General features: G+C 39.2%; 1 protein-coding gene across 2 annotated transcripts; it reads right to left on the bottom strand.

The window, feature by feature from the left end:
• Positions 1 to 18,983, bottom strand: LOC139948783 (syndetin-like). 2 transcript variants are annotated; one of them, XM_071947109.1, is made up of 29 exons: positions 18,860 to 18,983; positions 17,819 to 17,899; positions 17,455 to 17,499; positions 17,125 to 17,271; positions 16,767 to 16,820; positions 16,579 to 16,649; positions 15,909 to 16,026; positions 15,128 to 15,163; positions 14,524 to 14,606; positions 13,418 to 13,460; positions 12,718 to 12,816; positions 11,635 to 11,775; positions 10,758 to 10,899; positions 9,955 to 10,049; positions 9,707 to 9,801; positions 9,184 to 9,282; positions 7,945 to 8,215; positions 7,135 to 7,250; positions 6,824 to 6,906; positions 5,668 to 5,786; positions 5,103 to 5,222; positions 4,571 to 4,668; positions 4,056 to 4,152; positions 3,390 to 3,548; positions 2,970 to 3,010; positions 2,199 to 2,279; positions 1,683 to 1,781; positions 804 to 894; positions 1 to 139 (listed from the first exon to the last, which is right to left on the bottom strand). In XM_071947109.1, the coding sequence occupies exons 1-29, from the start codon at positions 18,899 to 18,901 to the stop codon at positions 26 to 28; spliced, it is 2,880 nt and encodes a 959-aa protein (XP_071803210.1). In that variant the 5' UTR covers positions 18,902 to 18,983; the 3' UTR covers positions 1 to 25. The 2 variants fall into 2 exon arrangements, with proteins under 2 accessions (XP_071803210.1, XP_071803209.1); XM_071947108.1 differs by having other exon boundaries at positions 4,571 to 4,671.
• Positions 18,984 to 19,316: the final 333 nt, after the last annotated feature.

Here is a 19,316-nt window from a genome sequence, read left to right on the forward strand (position 1 = left end):
TTCAAGGTGACCTTAAGATGACATTTCACCTTCCACGGGTGCGCTCCAATTCTTCAACGATGCCCGTCAGTCGTTGCCGAGCTTTCTTGGAGCTTATGGCGCAGTTGACGAGACTCAATAACTGCTTGGCTGAATACTCCTACAAGAAGGAACAAATCAAGAACTCAATCTTGTAACTGATGGTTTATCTTTTTGTCTGTTTCCCCTTTCCATAACTCCCTAAGTGGGTGGGTCAAAGATATCGTGATTTTAAGACTAGTATGCCTGGCTTCTAGCTATTAGAGAGCAGCTTACATGTACTAGGGAGACCACCACCAACATTTGAGCTAAATAGCTCAGTCGGTCGAGCGATGGCACAATATTCTGGAGGCCACAGGTTTATGTCCAGCTCAATAGAAGTTTTCTTTGTTCAAGACAAAATTAGTTTAAAATTTACCAAGTCCGTTTCTCCTGTGGGTTATTACTAACTTGAGATGTATTTTAGAGGATTTGGGGTCGAAAGGTTTGCAGAACAAACCCTCTAAGAAGACACTCAAGATATGGGGCTAAGACAAAAGGAATGAATGACTGGGTGGGAGTGCGATTGAGTAGGTAAGCACATTCAAACCGGGGACCTACACGTATAACAAAAGAGGACAATAGAGGTCATGGTTCGGGAAAGGTCCACAGTTGGAAAACGTGTACAAAACCAATTGGAGCTTTTGCCAAAAAGTAAGAGTATAAACAAAAGAGGGACAATAAGAAGTCCGCGGTTGAGGACCTACACAAGCTTGTGTGTGTGGGGGGGGGAATGTCCTACGTACCCTATGATCTTTAATCCACTGCTCCATGTCTGACTCTGATAAGTAGTATGCCTTCACGTACGTCTCAACAAACTCCTTGTCTGGAATTGGTCTGTAAAACACAAAAATACAGTAAAAAATCATTCATTGATTCTAAGGAATATAATTACATTCGTAGATCAGCTGAAGAAGGACGCAACACAACAGGAAACAACTGAGCTTAGGACGCTGATGCTGGACCTGGATGCGTGGAATACGACCATCAGAGTTTCCCGAGAAGGCGTCAGCTAAAGACATCCTCTTGTTCAATTGAATGACTGACTGACTGAATACAATAAAGTATTTTGCAATGGTTCACAACCTTGCCCAAACAGGAACAAAGTGTCGCGCCCGACTGGTCATCAATTAAAGGTTATCAAATCAAATGACAGGGCTCGAAATTAACACTGGGTCGCAGTGTCATGGCCGAGCGGTTAAGAGCACCGGATTCAAGCACTGGTGTTTGATCAGCAGGGTGTGGGTTCGGATCCCAGTCGTGACACTTGCTACATAAAATTGGGGAGGTAGTGCTTTCTGCTCTACCGGCCAGGCTTCGAATTGATGATACCCAAGCCTAAATTCGTATGGACTGTGAAAGGGGTAACGCTGTTTCAGCCCCAGAGTAGGTGGTAACGGCCTCTGGAAAATATAATTGTAGCCCACACCTTGAAGTGGCCTTCAGGAATTGTGTGTCAGACGACTTGCATAAAAAAAACATTTTTTTTTAATTAAACTATTTTTTTACTGAGACCAGTGATTTTGGCATCAAGCCACTAAACTTACAACCAGACAAGTCCGGCGATCTTGAGTTTTTCTCAAATTCGAGCCTTGGTTGATTTGCTCATTTGACTGTCTACTCACCTGACGTCAGTAAGCTTGTCCAGCTTGAGTAGAAATTGTTGGAAGTCCAGCTGCATCAACGCCCTTCCTTCATTGCTACACTTCTTAGCGCTGGCAAACCTGCAAGTAAAGAAAGACATTCTTTTCATAAATTGTTTTATAACATATCATTCATTTTATTATTCAAAAGCATTTCTTATAACAGTAATTGATATTTCTTAGACGACCTTAAGTGATGAACTTATGTCAAAGTCAAAATGGAATTATCAAAATTTTCTTGCATAAATCATCAAAGTTTGTGCTGATCACCATGGAACTGCAGGCATGGAATTTCATATTTGAGAGAGCAAGGCCATTTTCATTTTGCAAAGGTATACTTCTAATGGAAAATCTTAAAGTCTGGAAAATCTTTTGAAGGGGCACCAAGGCCAACACAAGGACTACAGAGCTCATGGCCTCTGTAGCCGTCATGTAAACCCAGGCCTGGAACCGACAGTAATACTCAAATGCCAAAATACGTTTGTCCTCTTCGCTCACCCTTCAACGTATGTGCGGTTAGCTAGCCGTACAAGATGACCCCATAAGATGTTGTAGACTGGACTTGGAATGGATACTCGCCTTAATAAGAAAGAAGGAAAAATTAATTTGATTCTTTTTTCAAAATTTTGGTTCACAAAAAGATACAACCTAAATTAAAATAGAAAGAGTGGATTACTGCAAGCAGCATCCAGCAACTGAGTCTAGTATACTCCTGAAGATGATCGGAGCAATCTGAATTGAGACGTTGAGTTGTCAACCATCGGTTCTTTGCAGAACCAACATTAATAAAACCTCTTCTAATCAAGCTCCCACCATGCACAGTTTCAAATCCTACTTAATCACTGTAATAATAATATTATTATACAAGGTATTTATAAAGCGCTGTGGCTAACAGGGGAAAGTACCACAGCGCTGTACACACAAAATAAACAAAAACCAAAGAATAAATAAAAGCAAGCAAATCAGTTGAACAGGTGGGTTTTGAGAGAAAATTGAAGGCTGTTAGTGAGCTAGAGTGGCGGATACTGTGAGGTAAATCATTCCAGAGTTTGGGGGCAGCAGCGTGGAAGCTATATTGCCCTCAGGTAACTCTTTGGCCCACCCTATGCACTGCACGTCAGAGAGATGCATTTTCCATGGTTTCATCATACTTTTACCTTTAAGATGGCGGCTGGATGACATCGATGGACAAGGTCCATTTATAAAATAAACAACTTGCTTCGATCAACTTCATGAGTTATCCCTCAATTGAATTTATGGGAAACTTACCTGCCGACTTCATCCAGTCTTGTATTGAATATCATAAAATCCTGCAGGGAAAAAGAAAGTGTGACTTGACCATAATTGCTTCCCTGTATCTTGGAGTATAAGAATAGGTTAAATCTAATGATCAATCTGAAACCTCACTAATGTAGAAAATGGGTTTGGGTTGAACAAAGACAAATTTACTAGTATTGGAGTTGAACCAAAGAGCTCCGGATTAACGTGCCCGCTCTACCAACTGAGTTTTCTAGCCCTATGTTTTCAATATCTTTTTTTCAGGGGTTAGAAAATAAGATGCAACACTGGTTTCCCAATGGAACTGTAAATAATTATCGGTGGCTTTTAATTGGAGTTTGAAGGCAAGTTTTTTTTTCTAAGGGGCTGGGGAGGGCAAGGGAGAAGGTAATGTCAGGGTTCAAAGGCTACCTGAAGGAGGACGTCCACATAGGTGCTGTGTTGTGACATAATGTCTTTAATATCCCACTTGACCGTGGCCATAAGTTGAAGCATCCGCTCGAACAAGATGCATCTTGATGCCACACCTCGGTAGACGGGTCGTCTCAGCTCACTGGCTACGCTCACAGTCTGTGGGTTTAAGAAATGAAATGTAAAAAGTCTTTAAAGAATGGTATCCACATTAAGGGTGTTCGGCAATGGCTTTGGTGACAGCAGCAGCCAAAGCCATGTTCTGAAACAAGTAAGATAGTTTAAAAAGGGAAATTTGTTTGTTTGTTTGTTTGTTTGTTTAGATGATCTTCCTGTGAAGGGAACTCGGCAAACTCTCATAAGGGGATATAAACACCAAGCTGGTAACAGCTAATCTCTCGTATACAAACATTGGTTTAACGATGATTTTGAATTGCACAAATCAATCAAATTGTGATTCAGTAACAACTAGACATCAATAAAAATCAGCAGTTAGCTTTATCGGATTCAAACCCACAGCCTTGTGATTGCAAGTCCTGCAGTCTTCCACTGGACAACGGTAACATCACTCTCTAATTGAAAGAACCAATGATTCAAAAACTTTATTTTTAGGGGTGACCTTTTTTTTCTTCACAAGCAAAACCTGATAATTATGATGTGATTTACCTGAGAGTAGAACTGTTGAAGGAATGGTTTCTTGGAGGCAGGAATCACCGACTCAAGATGAGGCTGAAGAAGCTGAAATTGCTCCGCTAGGAAAACTCTGCCACAAGAAGAAAGCAAAAAAACCTAAATAAATTTGTGCAATGTGTTCAAATGTTAATGTGTTAAAGTTATTTTCAACATGATTTGTTTAAGGTGGTGGGCAGGTGGAGTGGGGTACTACATGTGGGAGCTGGAAGGGCTTAGAGGATGGGGGTAAGTGGCAGGAGGGTTGGGGTTAGGGAGGAGGTTAAAGGGAACTTTCTCGGATTGGTTCCTTCCAATGATTCTGTGCCAACGATCTTCTCAGCTAGACCATAAAGCTGCTCGATCCAGACAACTCAACGATCGATGAAACATGAGGAAAGCTTTAAGGTTGGATGTGTGCAGGTATGTAAGGGCCAGAGGGTGTGGTTAGAGGCAGGAGGGGTGGGTTTAGGGAGGAGGTTGACGGTAAATTCATTAGATTAGTTCCTTACAATGATTCCGTGCCAACAATCCTCTCAGCTAGACCATGAAGCTGCTCGATCCCAGTCAACTCAACGATCGGTGAAACATGAGGGAAACCGATCCTCTCCTGCTACATTCACAAACAAAATCACAACATCGTCAGTTTGATCTGGAGACCCCAAAGTATACCCTTCTTAAAGGCACTGGACACGTTTGGTAATTGTCAAAGACCAGTATTCTCACTTGTATCCCAACAGATGCATAAACTAAGAAATCTGTGAAAATTTTGACTCAATTGGTCATTGAAGTTGCAAGAGATTAATGAAAGAAAAAACACCCTTGTTGCATAAACTTTTGTGTTTTTCAGATGCATGAGAAAGGCTACAAGGCTAAATGTCTTAACTAAGATTAAAATATTTTAGTGAGAAATTACCTTTTTTCAAAAACATTTCGCTACAAAAGAGCCATTTAGAGAGCCATTTCACACAATAATTTGTACTATAAACAGGTCTCTGCTTCACGTTACCAAGTAAGTTGTTGTGGGGGGGGGGGCAAACTCACCCTGTTTTCCATGGGGTTTGGTAGCATGCCTGGTGGTGGTTCCTGCTGGATCATATTATCACTGATTCTCTTCAGGGTGGTGCGGATCTTGTTACTTAAACTCAACCCAAACGAATCATTCTGCAATTTCAAAACAAGAGGCCAAAAGTAATAGATATTTGTATCGGGATAAAGAATAATATTTGGTCTTCACTGATGTGTTAAGCCCTGTAAGGCCTATACTCAGTGTTCCCCCCCCACCCCCAAGTCCTGTGGAGAAAAAAAAAAATCCACAGGAGGGATTCGAACCCACGACCGTTGCCATTTCAGCACACATGTCTCAAGTACAAGCTAAATGAATAAGTCACTTCCTATTACAACTTTCATATAGGATACTGCTTAGAGACAATTGAAGAATTACTTAACAAGCTATCTATGAAATGAAGCAATTATGCAAATATGAAGTGCCTTAATGCAGACAAAGACAAAAGTGAAGCTAATTGGAGGAACAGACAAAAGTGTAAAATTTTAGATATCAAAGTGAAGAGTAAGTTTTGAGTGAGCTCATCTTAGTCTCTAAACTTACCATGTCTGTAGCGAAGAAGGTGTAGACTGAGAATAGATAGTAGTCAAAGAGTTGGGACATACACAAGACGACATCAAACGCAATGGGTTTCAATACAGCCATCATCTGCATGTACTTTCCTGTAATGCAAACCAAAAGTAACAAATTAAAGCAAGATGGTACGATATTGGATTTTGTTAATTACATAATAGGAATAAACAATCTGAGCGAGGTTGTTACGCTTCTCAGATTCAAATTTTGGGGCATAAAAACTGGGATCTTTTTACATAACCGCATTACTTTAAAGTGAAATGTTTTTCAAAATGCTTTATACTATCGAACATTGCTGTAGGGTTTTAGCCATAGGTTTTTACTGTCATTAAAGGAACACGTTGCCTGGATCGGGCAAATTGGTCTATAAAAAGCATGTGTAACTGTTATGAAATGCGTATGGGTAGAAAGATGTTGTAAAAGTAGAATACAATGATCCACACAAATTTACCTCGAAAGTGCATGGTTTTCCTTTTACTTTGCGAACTAACATGGTCGGCCATTTATGGGAGTCAACCATAAATGGCCGACTGTGTTAGTCAGCGAGGTAAAAGGAAAACCGTGAAATTTCGAGGCATGTTTGTGTGGATCATTGTATTCTACTTTTCAACATCTTTCTACCCATATGCATTTTATAGCAAATGGTTACACAGGCTTTTCAAAGACAACTCGATTGATCCAAGGCAACGCGTCCTTTAATTTTAAGAGTGATTACAAGACATACAACTTCCCTATAAGATGAATCTCAGTGCTTTGTGAAATTGAGTCAAGATATAGAAAGGTTTGCGGTGTAAGCGCTTTCTCCAGAAGACGATCAGAGCATACTGATCGAAAAGTCGATTGAAACCAACAGTTCTTTTCAGAACCACCCCAACTCATTAAGAGATCATCATTACATGGTATTACCGCAAACCTTTCTGTATCGTATTTTCACCATGCAAAGTTTCAAATCCTACTGAGGCAAGGTAATTATCCATTTGCGTCAACAGTTAAAAGTATAACCACATTTCCAAAACAGTAATTTCAAACAGTAAGTCTGTCGTTGACAAGCATCCTGGAAAATCCTATCCACAATGGAAAACCCTATCCACAATGTTAACGGAGATTGAACAGAAAATGTCCATACCAAAGAGACGTAGCACGTTGAGGGTAGTATTGGCAAGAACCGGCACAGGACCCTTGGAGGATTGGGAACGTCGCTTCCTTGAACTGAAAAAGAAGAAGAAATAAACCAACATTTTTAGTTGAGCAGTTTGAAAACCAGTGGGGACAAAATCACAGCTTTCTTACAAGTGGCCTTTGTGCTCAGGCTTGGGTGCCTTTTGTATGTAGCTTGGTCGATGAAAGTCGGTAAGGAAGAGGGTGATGAGTGAAAGTAAAGGGTTACTACTTTTGAAATGGAATTCACGGTTTTAAATCTCAGAATAGACCAAGTACCTTTTTGTGAGTTTTCCTTGAGTGAGTTCATCAATGAAGTCTTGTTTGAGTTCATCAGGAACGTCACTGTCGTCTGATTCCTCATTGCCAAGGGAAGTATCGTCAACATCGTCAACCTACAGGAACGAAGTAAATTATTGTAGATCTGTCTCAAACTCTATTCAATTCACTTCATTTCATATGTTTCTATTTATTTATTCTGGTTGTGAAGCCAGGAACTCTCAGAAAAGTGAAATCCATCACTGTACTAGCCAAGAACCCCCTTGGAGAGAAGATAAGGAAGGAAGTTTCAGTTTAAGATGTGGAAGGAAAACCCACAAAACGTTTTAGCATGAAACATTTCTCAGATTTTGTTTCTCATATTGTTGCTTTGGAACAAACAATTTAAACCCATTATACACTTTCGGTACAGAAAAGAACAAAAAAAGTTCACAGAGTTACAAATAACTTACAGGGTTTACAGAAGGTAATAGTGAAAGACTTCTCTTGAAATATTATTCCATGAAATGCTTTACTTTTTGAGAAAACATCAAAACGATATTAATTCTCGATAGCGAGAGTTAGGGATTTATTTTAAACACATGTCATGACACGGCAAAAGGTGCGGAAACAATAGTGGGTTTTCCCGTTATTTTCTCCCGACTCCGATGACCGATTGAGCCTAAATTTTCACAGGTTTGTTATTTTACATATAATTTGTGATACACAAAGTGTGGGACTTGGACAATACTGTTTAACGAAAGTGTATAATGGCTTTAAGCATGTGCCATGATGATTACTACAACAGGATAGTCAGATTAATCAACTTACTCCATTGGTTCCAATAACGTCTTCATTTTCATCTTCGTCCATCCTCCGATCAAACGGACTTCCCTCATCCCAGAACCGACTGAAGTAGCCACCCTTCCCTCCAATACTGATGGAGGGACTGGACTGGTTTCCTTGATCCCCGCTCTGGGTAAGACCTGTCAGACGGATGAATCGGAACTCATGGAGGTTGGTGATGGTGAAGTTGGCTTTGACCGGACAGAGCTCCCATCCTTCGTTCTCTAAGAACATCTGTAGCTCATCCAGACGGGATCTATAAATGTTTACAATTAAAAAAGAAGCAGTTTGTGGCGTGTTGTGGCCTAGTGGTGTAGTTCACCGGACCCTAGCTCTGGTGTTGTCAGCAGCAGAGTGTGGGTTCCAATTCAGGTCATGACACTTGTGTCCTTGAGAAAGGCTCTTAATCATAATTACTTTGAAAAAGTTGGTAAGGTAGTGCATTCTGCTATACCAGCCTGGCTTCTAGTGGATGATACCCATGTCTACATCCTTACGAGTATGGCTCTGCTAACCATAAGCAAAGAATTGGCGCTTATGAAAGCAGGGTATTTCAGGCTTACATCAAGCATTACTTCAAAGGTTAGCAGGAAATTTTTGCTTGTGTGTTCTCCAAGTTACTAAGCATTCTTTACTTTAACAGCTAGCGCAAAAATGCGGAACTTGCCATGTAAGCAAAGAAAATGCAATCGCAAGCGCAGAAACTGTATGGACTGTAAAAGGGGTAACCCTGTGTCAGCCCTAGGAGTAGGTGGCAACGGCCTCTGGACAAAAATAATTGTAGCCCACACCTTGTAGTGGTTTTCAGGCCTTGTGTGTCTGGCAACTTGCATTAAAAAAAGTTAAAAAAATTAAAAAATTCACCTTGGTTTGGGGCAGTTCAGTTGTAAACATAGGTCACATGGTCTGTGTTTTCAACAGTATAGTAAAAATGCCTTCAAGAATAACATTAGGGCCTTGTGACACGAGGAAACTTTCACAGGCAACCTGGAGACAACCAACTGCAGCGCATGCTACCGGACCACTTTGACAACACATGACTCATTTTTCAAACAATGTATTACGATCCCCAAGAAAAACATGTGAAAATTCAAATGTGAATGCCTTTTCTTCTTGGAGATTGCCTGGAACTGGTTGCCTGTAAATTACCTCGTGTGACATGGGCCTTAGCCTACAAGTTCAGTGGTTATAAAACAAATATTCTAGAAAGATTTGTTTGTGTACCTGTGATAATTCTTGAAGTAGTTGAGACTCTGCTGCCGGAGTGAATCATGAAGACTCTCTGATTTACTTCCGCAAAACTCCTCACCGACTCGAATCAATCTAAGAAAGGAAAAGATCAATCATTTAAAGGGAGGAATACACCTTTGGTAATTACTCCAAAAACTAATGGCCATAAAAATAGGTTTGTTATTTTATGCTTCTGTTGGCTAACCAAGTGAGGGTAAGTAGGATTTGAAACTTTGCATGGTGGAAACACGATATGGAAAGGTTTGCGGTAACACCATGTAATGACTATCTCTAATGAGTTGGGGTGGTTCTGAAAAGAACCGTTGGTTTCAACTTGACATTTTGATCAGTATGCTCTGATTGTCTTCTGGAGAAAGCGAGGGTACTGGTCTTTGACAATTACCAAGAGTATACCCTGCCTTCAAATCATCAAAAACACATCGATAACAAACATGATGAAAATTTATGATTAATTTTTTTTTCTTCAAGCAAAGTAGTAAAAATGAAAATCACTCACCGGTTTACAAGGTCCAAGACGTGAATAAAATCATCATATTTGAAATTTGACAGATCGGTCCCTAGGAGGAATGTCTTGACCTTCTGCTGCACATCCTGCAAGAAGTCAAAGGTTAAACACTAAGGTCAAGGCAGATCAACTGATCACGGATGAGTAGGCAAGCTTCAACATATAATAATCATAACAATATGCAGTTCTTATAAAAACATTATTATTACACCTCACTCTAACCCTCCAAATAGACATACCTGCCAGATCCTCGCCAGACCATGTTCCAATTTAGTCTTGATGTATCGACGATTAAACGAAGCATCCATTTCAGTCGCTACTTCAACCCCGGATTCTGCACAAATATTAAAAAGAAATTCCTTGAAAGAGTAGATACATTTAGGCGCACCATTTGCTTACTTTAAAAACACTAACAGTCAAAGTCCGATTAAAGTTTTTAACAAAATTATTGCAGTTATTTTTATCAACTTATTTTTAAATTGCGGTAACACCATGTGTGTATCTACTTCGCATGTAGAGTTTGTTCTTAGAGAACTGTCTTGTTATACATTATACTACCGAGGAGTAGATTATTTGGATTTTTCGGGAGACTTCTCAGTTCTGAAAAGAACTGAACTGCTTTTTCACTACTACCCGGGCGGAAGGTAGAAAACTGGCTGGGACTACTACTTTAGCTTGAGGAATCGTTATTAACTGCATTACCGCGGAGTGAGTTCTTAATTGGTTCTAATGTTTCGACTACATTGCTCTAGACCCACTTCTCTCATATCTATTCAGTCTCCTGATGATGATATTATATTGCTACCTCACCATGCAAAGCCTAAAATCCTATATATTTTTATCAAGTAATAAACCGCAAGAAAAACTGAATGGAAACTATAGACGTATTGCATTGGCCACCATCTTTGATGAATCGTGCACACGTAAAAGTCTATCATTGGCTGAGAGTTGTGTGCAGCGTGTACACGTGTGCACTTTCCATTGTTTTACATCAAAGATGGTGGTCACTGACGTCATGTGTAATTCATCTATCAGAGCTAACCATTATGTTCCCTGGCTATGGGGCTGATAGGGTCTTCGTTCGTCTCGTGCCATTCTATCGTCTTGTAATAACTCTTCATGACTTCCCATAATGCCTTGCATAAATCCAACAGACACGGAATGTAGATATCTGTGGTGATGTGCTGAAAAAAAGAACCACAAAGTCAATTTGATAAAAGTTGTATTGTTTCAACAATTATTTTGAGTTTCTAATTCACACAAAAAATTTTTCTAGCTTGAAAAGTTCAGGGACTTCGGTATATGATGAGGACTACATAAATAATAATAATAATAACAGCTCTGTCCAAAAATGATCATTGCGCTTAACAAACAAACAAGAACAACTTCAGCAACGTGAACTCACTAGAATAAATGGGTTTTAAGATTAAGGTAAACATTAGTTAATAGATTTGAAGAAAGAAAAAAAAAATAGATGGTAGAACTTGTGGAGTTACTGGTCAAGTGATACGTGCCATAGTTTTTACCGCCTAAGGCACCCCAAATAGTATTTTTATCACTTCCAGGGGTATACTTGATTCGTTCGGCACAGTTTTAATCGGCTATCTGTCACTTTTGTTGCGCCGTAGTGTTAAGTTGCTTTAGAGATGGATTATAACGGCTCCTTAAAAGGTCTTATTGCCAATGATGGATATGATGTCTATGATGGTAATGTGTTCCAGTCTTTAATAACTGTTTTGGGTATGAATGAATATACCCCCGGAAGTGATACAAATTTGTTTGAGAGCACCCTAACGTGTTCAACAATACGGCGCAATGATTACTTGACTTGTGGTCAGTAGTCTAGACTCTTGCCAGTGGTCTAGTGGGTACTTCAAGCAACGTTAGGGGTAGTGTTCCCAACTCCTGAGTAGACTCACCCCACATAGATCCTTGTATGGCATCTTCTGGAAGTTTGTATTCTCCGATCCGCTCATGAGTTCCACATAACCCAAGACGATGGTGAATGCTGAGTTGTGAATTGCACTGGTGAAATGCATGTGAAGCTGATCCATTGCTGTCTGATTGAAAAACACAAACATTGATTTTTAGAAATGAATTTCTGCTTACTGATCTTGCTCACTGAAGTATAGAGTAAGCATGATTGGAATAATGTGTAAGCTGTTTGGACTTCCTCAGATTTTACACATGAGGTTGATCCATGGCTGTCTGATTAAAATACACAACAATCACAAGTTTTTTTTAGTAAAAAAGAAACTGCTTACAAATCTTTTTTTTTAAAGAATTTTTTTATGAGAGATTGGCAAACATCACAAGCCCACGGACGACCACTTCAAGGCGAGGGCTACACTTGACTGATTTGGGTTGTAAACCTAAATGTACTGCAACCAGGGGCACGTTGTCCCCTACTTCTGAGAGCAGGGTTACCCCCTTCACAGTCCTCAAAGATAGGAGCCTGGATGGTAGAGCAAAATGCACTACCTTCCCAACTTCACAGTTTGTAAGGAAGGATGTAGGCATGGGTATCATCCACTAGAAACCTGGCTGGAAGAGCAGAATGCAATACCTTCCCAACTTCACAGTTTGTAGGGAAGGATGTAGGCATGGGTATCATCCACTAGAAACCTGGCTGGAAGAGCAGAATAACATACCTTCCCAACTTCACAGTTTGTAAGGAAGGATGTAGGCATGGGTATCATCCACTAGAAACCTGGCTGGAAGAGCAGAATGCAATACCTTCCCAACTTCACAGTTTGTAAGGAAGGATGTAGGCATGGGTATCATCCACTAGAAACCTGGCTGGAAGAGCAGAATGCAATACCTTCCCAACTTTGTGCGATGCAATTATGGTTTAATGCCTTGCTCAAGGGCATAAAGTGTCGCGACCTGGATTCGAACCCACCCTCTGCTGCTGACAACACCAGAGCTTGGGTCCGGTGACCTAGACAGCTTTACCATGACACACCACTCAAGTATAAAGCAAGCATAAATTGAATACTTACTTGTGTCTTGCCAAGTAATGTGTAAGCTGTTTGGACTTTCTCATAGTGCTTGACATCAAAGTTACTGCACGTCTTAGAGAGGGCCTGGTCAAGTTGCTCCTGTTAAAACGAAAGAAAGTGTAGATTGACTGTAATGCCCAAGGCCCTTTTTTATATCGCCTGTAAGCACAAAAACTTGCTGAGCAAATTAAGCTTTTAATCAGGCATGCAACTGCCCGTTGAAAAAAAAAGAGGAAAATTTTCACAGGCACAAGGCAAGTGCGGAGCGAGGCAGCCGAAACGCCACGGGACATGATACCCACAATGGTAGCCTAGAAAATGTTGAGGTTTATTATGCTCTTAGGTGCATTTTTAGCATGTACTAGGCTTATTTTACATGATTGTAGTTGTACACTGTTAATGCCAGGCATATATGAGGCTAAAACAAATCCGAAAAAAAAAGAAGAAAAAAACTTTTTTTTTTCTTGTTTTTAAATTTTTTTTAATGTTTTTTTTTTTTTTCACGTAAAAAAAAAAAAATGCGTAAATCACCGGAAACGTTGCATGCCTGTTTAATAGATGTTTAAGCTTGTTACGCCCTGGAGTATAAGTGCAGAATTCTCAACAGTAAACAGTAAGCAGACCCGCTAGAACTGTTGCTTTTGACCAAATTTAAACTATTTTGATGAATATTATTTAGATTGATCAAGTATCACCTCACCTCAATCATCTCCAATGTGTCCTGAAGTTTAGAACTCAACTCACTGCACAAAGAAAACAAAATCCTGTTAAATATCCAAACCGTTTCATTTCTTCTTCTTCTTTTTCGATTGGTGTCCCTCCTCGGTCAATGATTGTCTCCAGATCTCCCTGTCCATCATGCATGTAGATATTTCTCCAGCTGTCACAAACCCAGTGTGTCTTTCTAAAACAGATGTCCATTTCCATGCTTCACACCCATAAATAGCTCAGGTTCTCTACCTTGTTCAAAGTCTAACTCACTTTACAAATTCGTAAACATCATTATCAATCTTAATATAGCCTTGCTCAAGGCAGTCGCATTATTCGCTCCGAAAAGACGCAGCTGTAAACCCACCCGCCGTATACCCTGTGCGATCACACCGAATGACCAACCCGTATACACACTGTCACATCACATCGCACGAATACTGTTCACACAAGTCATCGCACTCGTACACCATTAACCGCATGCGGAGGCCGTCAGGCCGACAGCCTTGTCGGATCTGTATCTTCCCGTTTTAATGTGTTGTATTGAAAAAATTCCAATAGTGGACGAAATTGGGGGGGCTCGAGGATATGCTAGTATGCAGCTCATGAATATGTATATCGTTCGTCAGACCTATCAGACAACACAGGATGTGAGGCAAATGAATTATTCATTTTGACGTCCAATCACGCACTTCCCTTATCACGACCTTTGGACCCTATTATGCGTCCGTGGTGGTGGTGTGTGAGGTAAACATGTCTCGTCTTTCGCGGGCATTATGGTAATATGAGCTGACCGTGGGAACTCTTCGCTTATTATAGTAATGAGGTCAGTGGCTGCAACACAGATCCTACAAGGCTGTCGGCCTGACGGCCTCCGCATGCGGATGTGTACGGGGGCATCGTGTCGTGCGATGTTACGCACAGTGAATACGGGTGGGTTTTACGCACAGTGAATACGGGTGGGTTTTTATACAGCGGCGGTCTTTTTTCGGAGTGAATAATTCGACTGCCTTGAGCAAGGCTAATCTTAATATGGAAGTCAAGTTTCTTCAAGTATTTTTTAAACAAATTTTGCAGAAAATGGCAAAATTGTTTTACCTGATGCATTTGTAGTGTCTGAAGGTGCTCGCTGCTTTCTGGCATTCCAAGCAAAGCTGTATAGCACCAGGGTAATCCTCCTCCTGTAGAAATAAATAAATGATGGTAAATGGATTCGAACCACCCATCAGCTGGTTGCATCACCAACAGATTACAGAGCTTAGGAAAATATACAGTGCTTAAAGCCAGTGGACACTATTGGTAAATGTCAAAGACCAGTCTTCTCACTTGCTGTATCTCAATATAACAAACCTGTGAAAATTTGAGCTTGATTGGTCGTCAGAGTTGCGAGATAACTATGAAAGAACAAAACACCCTTGTCACACGAAGTTGTGTGCTTTCAGATGCTTGATTTCGAGACCTCAAATTCTAAACTTGAGGTCTCGAAATCAAATTCGTGGAAAATTACTTCTTTCTCGAAAACCACTCCACTTCAGAGGGAGCCGTTACCAAGTAAGGTTTTATGCTAATAATTATTTTTGAGTAATTACCAATAGTGTCCACTGCCTTTAACATGCATCCGTGTGTACGGGTAAAGCACAAATATTAATCTTTATCCCTGACATCAAAAATTACCGCTTTTTTTTTGAAAAGTCAAACTTACCTCTAACATTTCTCTTAACCTGATGTCTGTTTGTTGCTGTTTGGAGAAAAAAACAAATAAATATTGATGAAGGTTAAACATGTCAACTACAGCGATTGGACTTTTGAGGATATATTTCCAAAATAATTTTTACAAATGCTCAGAATTCCTCATCTGTTTGTTGGTGTTTGGAGAAAAAAAAATCAAATATTGATGAAGGTTAAAGAAGTCAGATTTTTGGCCGATTTTGATTTAAAATTCAATAGGTATTTTGATGGGGGTCGAGAAAGTTACAAGCTTTCATTTGAGCCATTGCGCAAAAAGTCCGCCAAATATTAGTAGCAGTGAAATAAAGTGCTCAAAATTAGTTTTCCGACAATATATCACATGACCAATTCTTATGTGTTTTATAAGAAACGTTTTAAATTTTTGTCATGGTTCCTGACCATTAAAAGTAAAAGTTTAACTTTTTTTCGTTAGAGCGGGTGATACTCTTTGAAAAACCATTCACTCAAAAAAATCTATTTTTTAATGTTTGGGGTCAAAAATCTGACATAGCATCTTTAAATGTGTCAAATACAGCGATTGGACTTTTGAGGATATTTTCAAAATATTTTGTACAAATGCTCAGAATTTCTCGTTCGTAAGTTTCCGAATTCAAACATTTTGAGAAATCAACTATGGCCCTTAATAAATTAAAGAACACAAATGAAATTGTCACAGTAAAAATACATATTGTTCAAAGAGTTCTCCGACACAATGTAGTACCATCTTTTTAACCAACTTTGTTTGTAATTCTCACCAATGTTTTGATCGTGTGTAAACTCTTCATCAAGCTCAGTAGTTGTTGTCTCTTTCTGAAGTTGGCAAGAATACTCAAGCTTGCTACTGTGAAACCCTGTTTGGCCATCGCAAGTTGTCTGCAAAAAACAAAAAACCCACTGCAGCTTTAAAATTGTTTCAAATATTGACATGATACTAATACATCGTCTGAAGTTAATGGATTAACAAATGTCTGAAGTAAGCTTTTACAAGGAATAGGTGGCAATGTGCCCCTGATAACAGTTGATTTGGGTTGATAGCCCAGTTCGGTTAAGCAGAGCCCTCACCTTGAAGTGGCCATCCGGCCTTGTGATGTTAGGCGATATCTTATAAACAATATATAAAATTAAATTAAAATAAAATAATTTTTTTTTTTTAACTTATTGGTTTATTGAAAATTAAAATCAAATAAAATGTTTTTTATTATTTTTTAAATTCATTATTGGTTTATTGAAAATATTGAAACAATGCAGTCGAAGGCGGAATTGTGTTTAAAATAAAACTTATAAATAAAAAAAAATTAAAAATTAGGTAGAGAGTAGCATCAGGAGGTTAGACCTTGTGAGCCCTCACCTTGAAGTGGCCATCCGGCTCTTGATGTTAGGCGAAGAAAACAAAATCAAATAAAAAAATGTCAACTATCTCCTTACCTTCTTCCATTTGTACAGATGATGGTAGCCGTCTGTAGACTAGCCTGCAAGTCTGTCACACGTTGTAACTCCTGACACAACACAAGAAACACTTGATTACTTGATAAAAATAACAGAGGGACTAACAGGTCAGTTGAAACATTTTGTCATTGAATACTTGGAGGAATTTACAAATAACATATTCTTACCTTTGTGTATGATGATTGGTTTTCCAGTACTACATCTGAAAATTTCTTTGAAACCTGAAAAATACGAATTATTTGCTATCAATAGATTTTGTTATTTTCCCCAAACAATAATTTTCTAGATTTAAGCTTGCAATGGCATAAACTTCGGCAACAACTCAATCTAGATGTGAACAACCTCCATTCTCTATTTTTTATGTTATTTTTTCACATCTTTTTCATGTCTCTGTTGACACATTTTGTTTCTACCTTTTTTATTACACAACATTTTTGCTGTATTATTACTATTTTGTGAGAACTCTTGATATTTGACGAGTATCAAAATAAATGCAATTAAGAAACTGCAACCTTCGACCCTTACCGACTGCCGCTGTCTCCTCAGTCTGTCTCTATCCCCAGCTAGCTTCGGCGGCTCGATCTGATCCAACTCTGGCAGCTTCAGAAGCTCAAACTCACTCCCGTCAAAATCTTCATCATTGAAATATTCCTTCTCTATGCTCTCAATGATCTAGGTCAAAAGTCATGAGAGGTCAAAGGTCATAAGGCATCAAATGAAAAGATCAGATTCAAAGTGTCAACTTCAAAGTCTCTTTATTATAGGTCAGAATATTTCAAAGGGAAATATCAGGTTTTTTCTTCGGCCGATAATATATTTTTGGTCAACTCTCTTAGAAGGTCGAAAGATTCTTACCTCTGCTTCAGCTGCAGGGTCATTGGAGAACTCCCTTTGTTCATTCTGAAAGAAAAGAAAAAGCCACAAATCATTCAATGAGTTAGTTTGATGAATTGATCAAATTATCTACTGCCAATTAACACTGCCAAATTGTCCCCCTCACTGAGTGATTCACTAATATCTGATGTTGAAACTAGACTTGCTCAAGTTTTCTTTTAGGTAAAAAAAAAAGATGCTGAATCGGATCTCTACTTTTTCTCTCATGTTGTCAGCAAGTCTTAACAGCATTCAATATTTTACCCAAAGGGGGGGGGGGTTTGAATTGAAAAATCTCCCGCATAGCTGGCCTCTGGACTTGGCATCTCTGTTTATGTTATCTTACCTTGTAGCGAATTGGTTCAATTGGACTCGGTGTTCTTGCTACTTCATCTGTTGGACTCTTGTCGTCTCTTGAACCACTTCCCTGTGTAGAAAAGACAACAATAAATATTCCATAATCCGTCAATAAAGCTAGCTCCATGTTGGATTAAATCCACACAAATCGAGTTATCCCAATAGAATAATGATGAAGGCTTGTTCTGATGTTGTCTCCACAAACCTCCTACAAGTACTAGAACGTCTTGCCCTTCACATTTGCATGCCTATAGTTTTTCCTTCAGTTTCACATGTGCCATCTTTTTGTAAAGCCTAAAGAGGCAGATTTGTTTATTTCAAACTTAAACAATTCTGTATCCTGATTCCTGCTATGCCACCATCATTATGGAATAAATTAGTTTCTAATTTGTAAAAGTTTCCGTATGGCGCCACCACTTTTTCATTCGATATAAAATAATATAGTATCTAATTTACCTCAATGAGAATGAGATATCCCTTTTTGTAGAAATGAGTGAAAAAGTGGTGGTGCCGTACGAAAAGTAATCCTCTAATTTATTCAAATGAGATATTCCTGGCGGTAAAAATGAATGAAAAAGTGGAGGGGGAATACGGAAACCTCTTTTCCAAACTGAAAATATTTTTATTATTCAATTCATCAATCAAGTAATAATGCTGCGGTGGTGCAACCGTGCAACCATGGAGGTAGAAATGCAAATGGTGCAACGCTCTGCTTTTTGCTGTGATGCCCTTTGCAAAGTTCCAATTATGAGTTAAATTTTTCCTCACAGAGGACCTTGCCCCTTAACAGAGGAACACTGTCATGTCCCTTCAACTTGAAGATCAAGACCAGAGTACAAAAACTGCAAGGCCCTGTTTAAGCCTGACCTTTTTTTTTTCTACAATCCACCCACTGCTGATGTATCTGGACAGAACAAATTTTATTTTTGTAAGACATGACAGGGAAGATTAAGTCACCTATTTCTTCCATTTATGGTCCTATGTTTCAATCAAAAATATATCTAAAGATTCAGTTACAATCTATACATACCTGGCGAGTGATGAGAGTTTTAAATTTCCTCATGTTGATCATTTCCCCTCCTAAATTGCCAACAAAATAAATGGAAAATGTCACTAACTTGACCGCCCCATTCTAATTCTCCTCAAGAACACTGTCTTATTACCACCTGCAGAGGGCGGTATACAAAACACTTTTCTGCCTTAGCCGTCATACCAAAAAACAAATCTATTTTCAGTTTCTCACGCTTATAGCAAACAGTCTTGAGAATGTTAACAAGTATTTATGCATAACAATCGATGATATGGCGGCTGGAAACACAATAAAACAGAAGCTGTTTGTGTGTCTCGTTTCTATTTATGTGTGTCCACCTTTTATTCCGGCAGGCTTTAAACCCAACCTTTGATGTCCTACAAAACGAAACAAATGTCGCATATAGCGCCACCAGCGTCAACAAAAAATAAACATCCCATCCCAAAAGTGATGATCT

The sequence above is a fragment of the Asterias amurensis genome, chromosome 16 (assembly GCF_032118995.1).
Source record: "Asterias amurensis chromosome 16, ASM3211899v1".
Lineage (NCBI taxonomy): Eukaryota > Metazoa > Echinodermata > Asteroidea > Forcipulatida > Asteriidae > Asterias > Asterias amurensis.

Excerpts from the sequence above, each read along its gene's own strand:
- LOC139948783 (XM_071947108.1), bottom strand. The coding sequence starts at position 18,901 with ATGATCAACATGAGGAAATTTAAAACTCTCATCACTCGCCAG. Across the intron at positions 12,817-13,417 it reads ACACATTGGAGATGATTGAG|GAGCAACTTGACCAGGCCCT; the intron begins GTGAGGTGATAC and ends TCGTTTTAACAG. Across the intron at positions 11,776-12,717 it reads CATTACTTGGCAAGACACAA|ACAGCAATGGATCAGCTTCA; the intron begins GTAAGTATTCAA and ends TTTTTCAATCAG.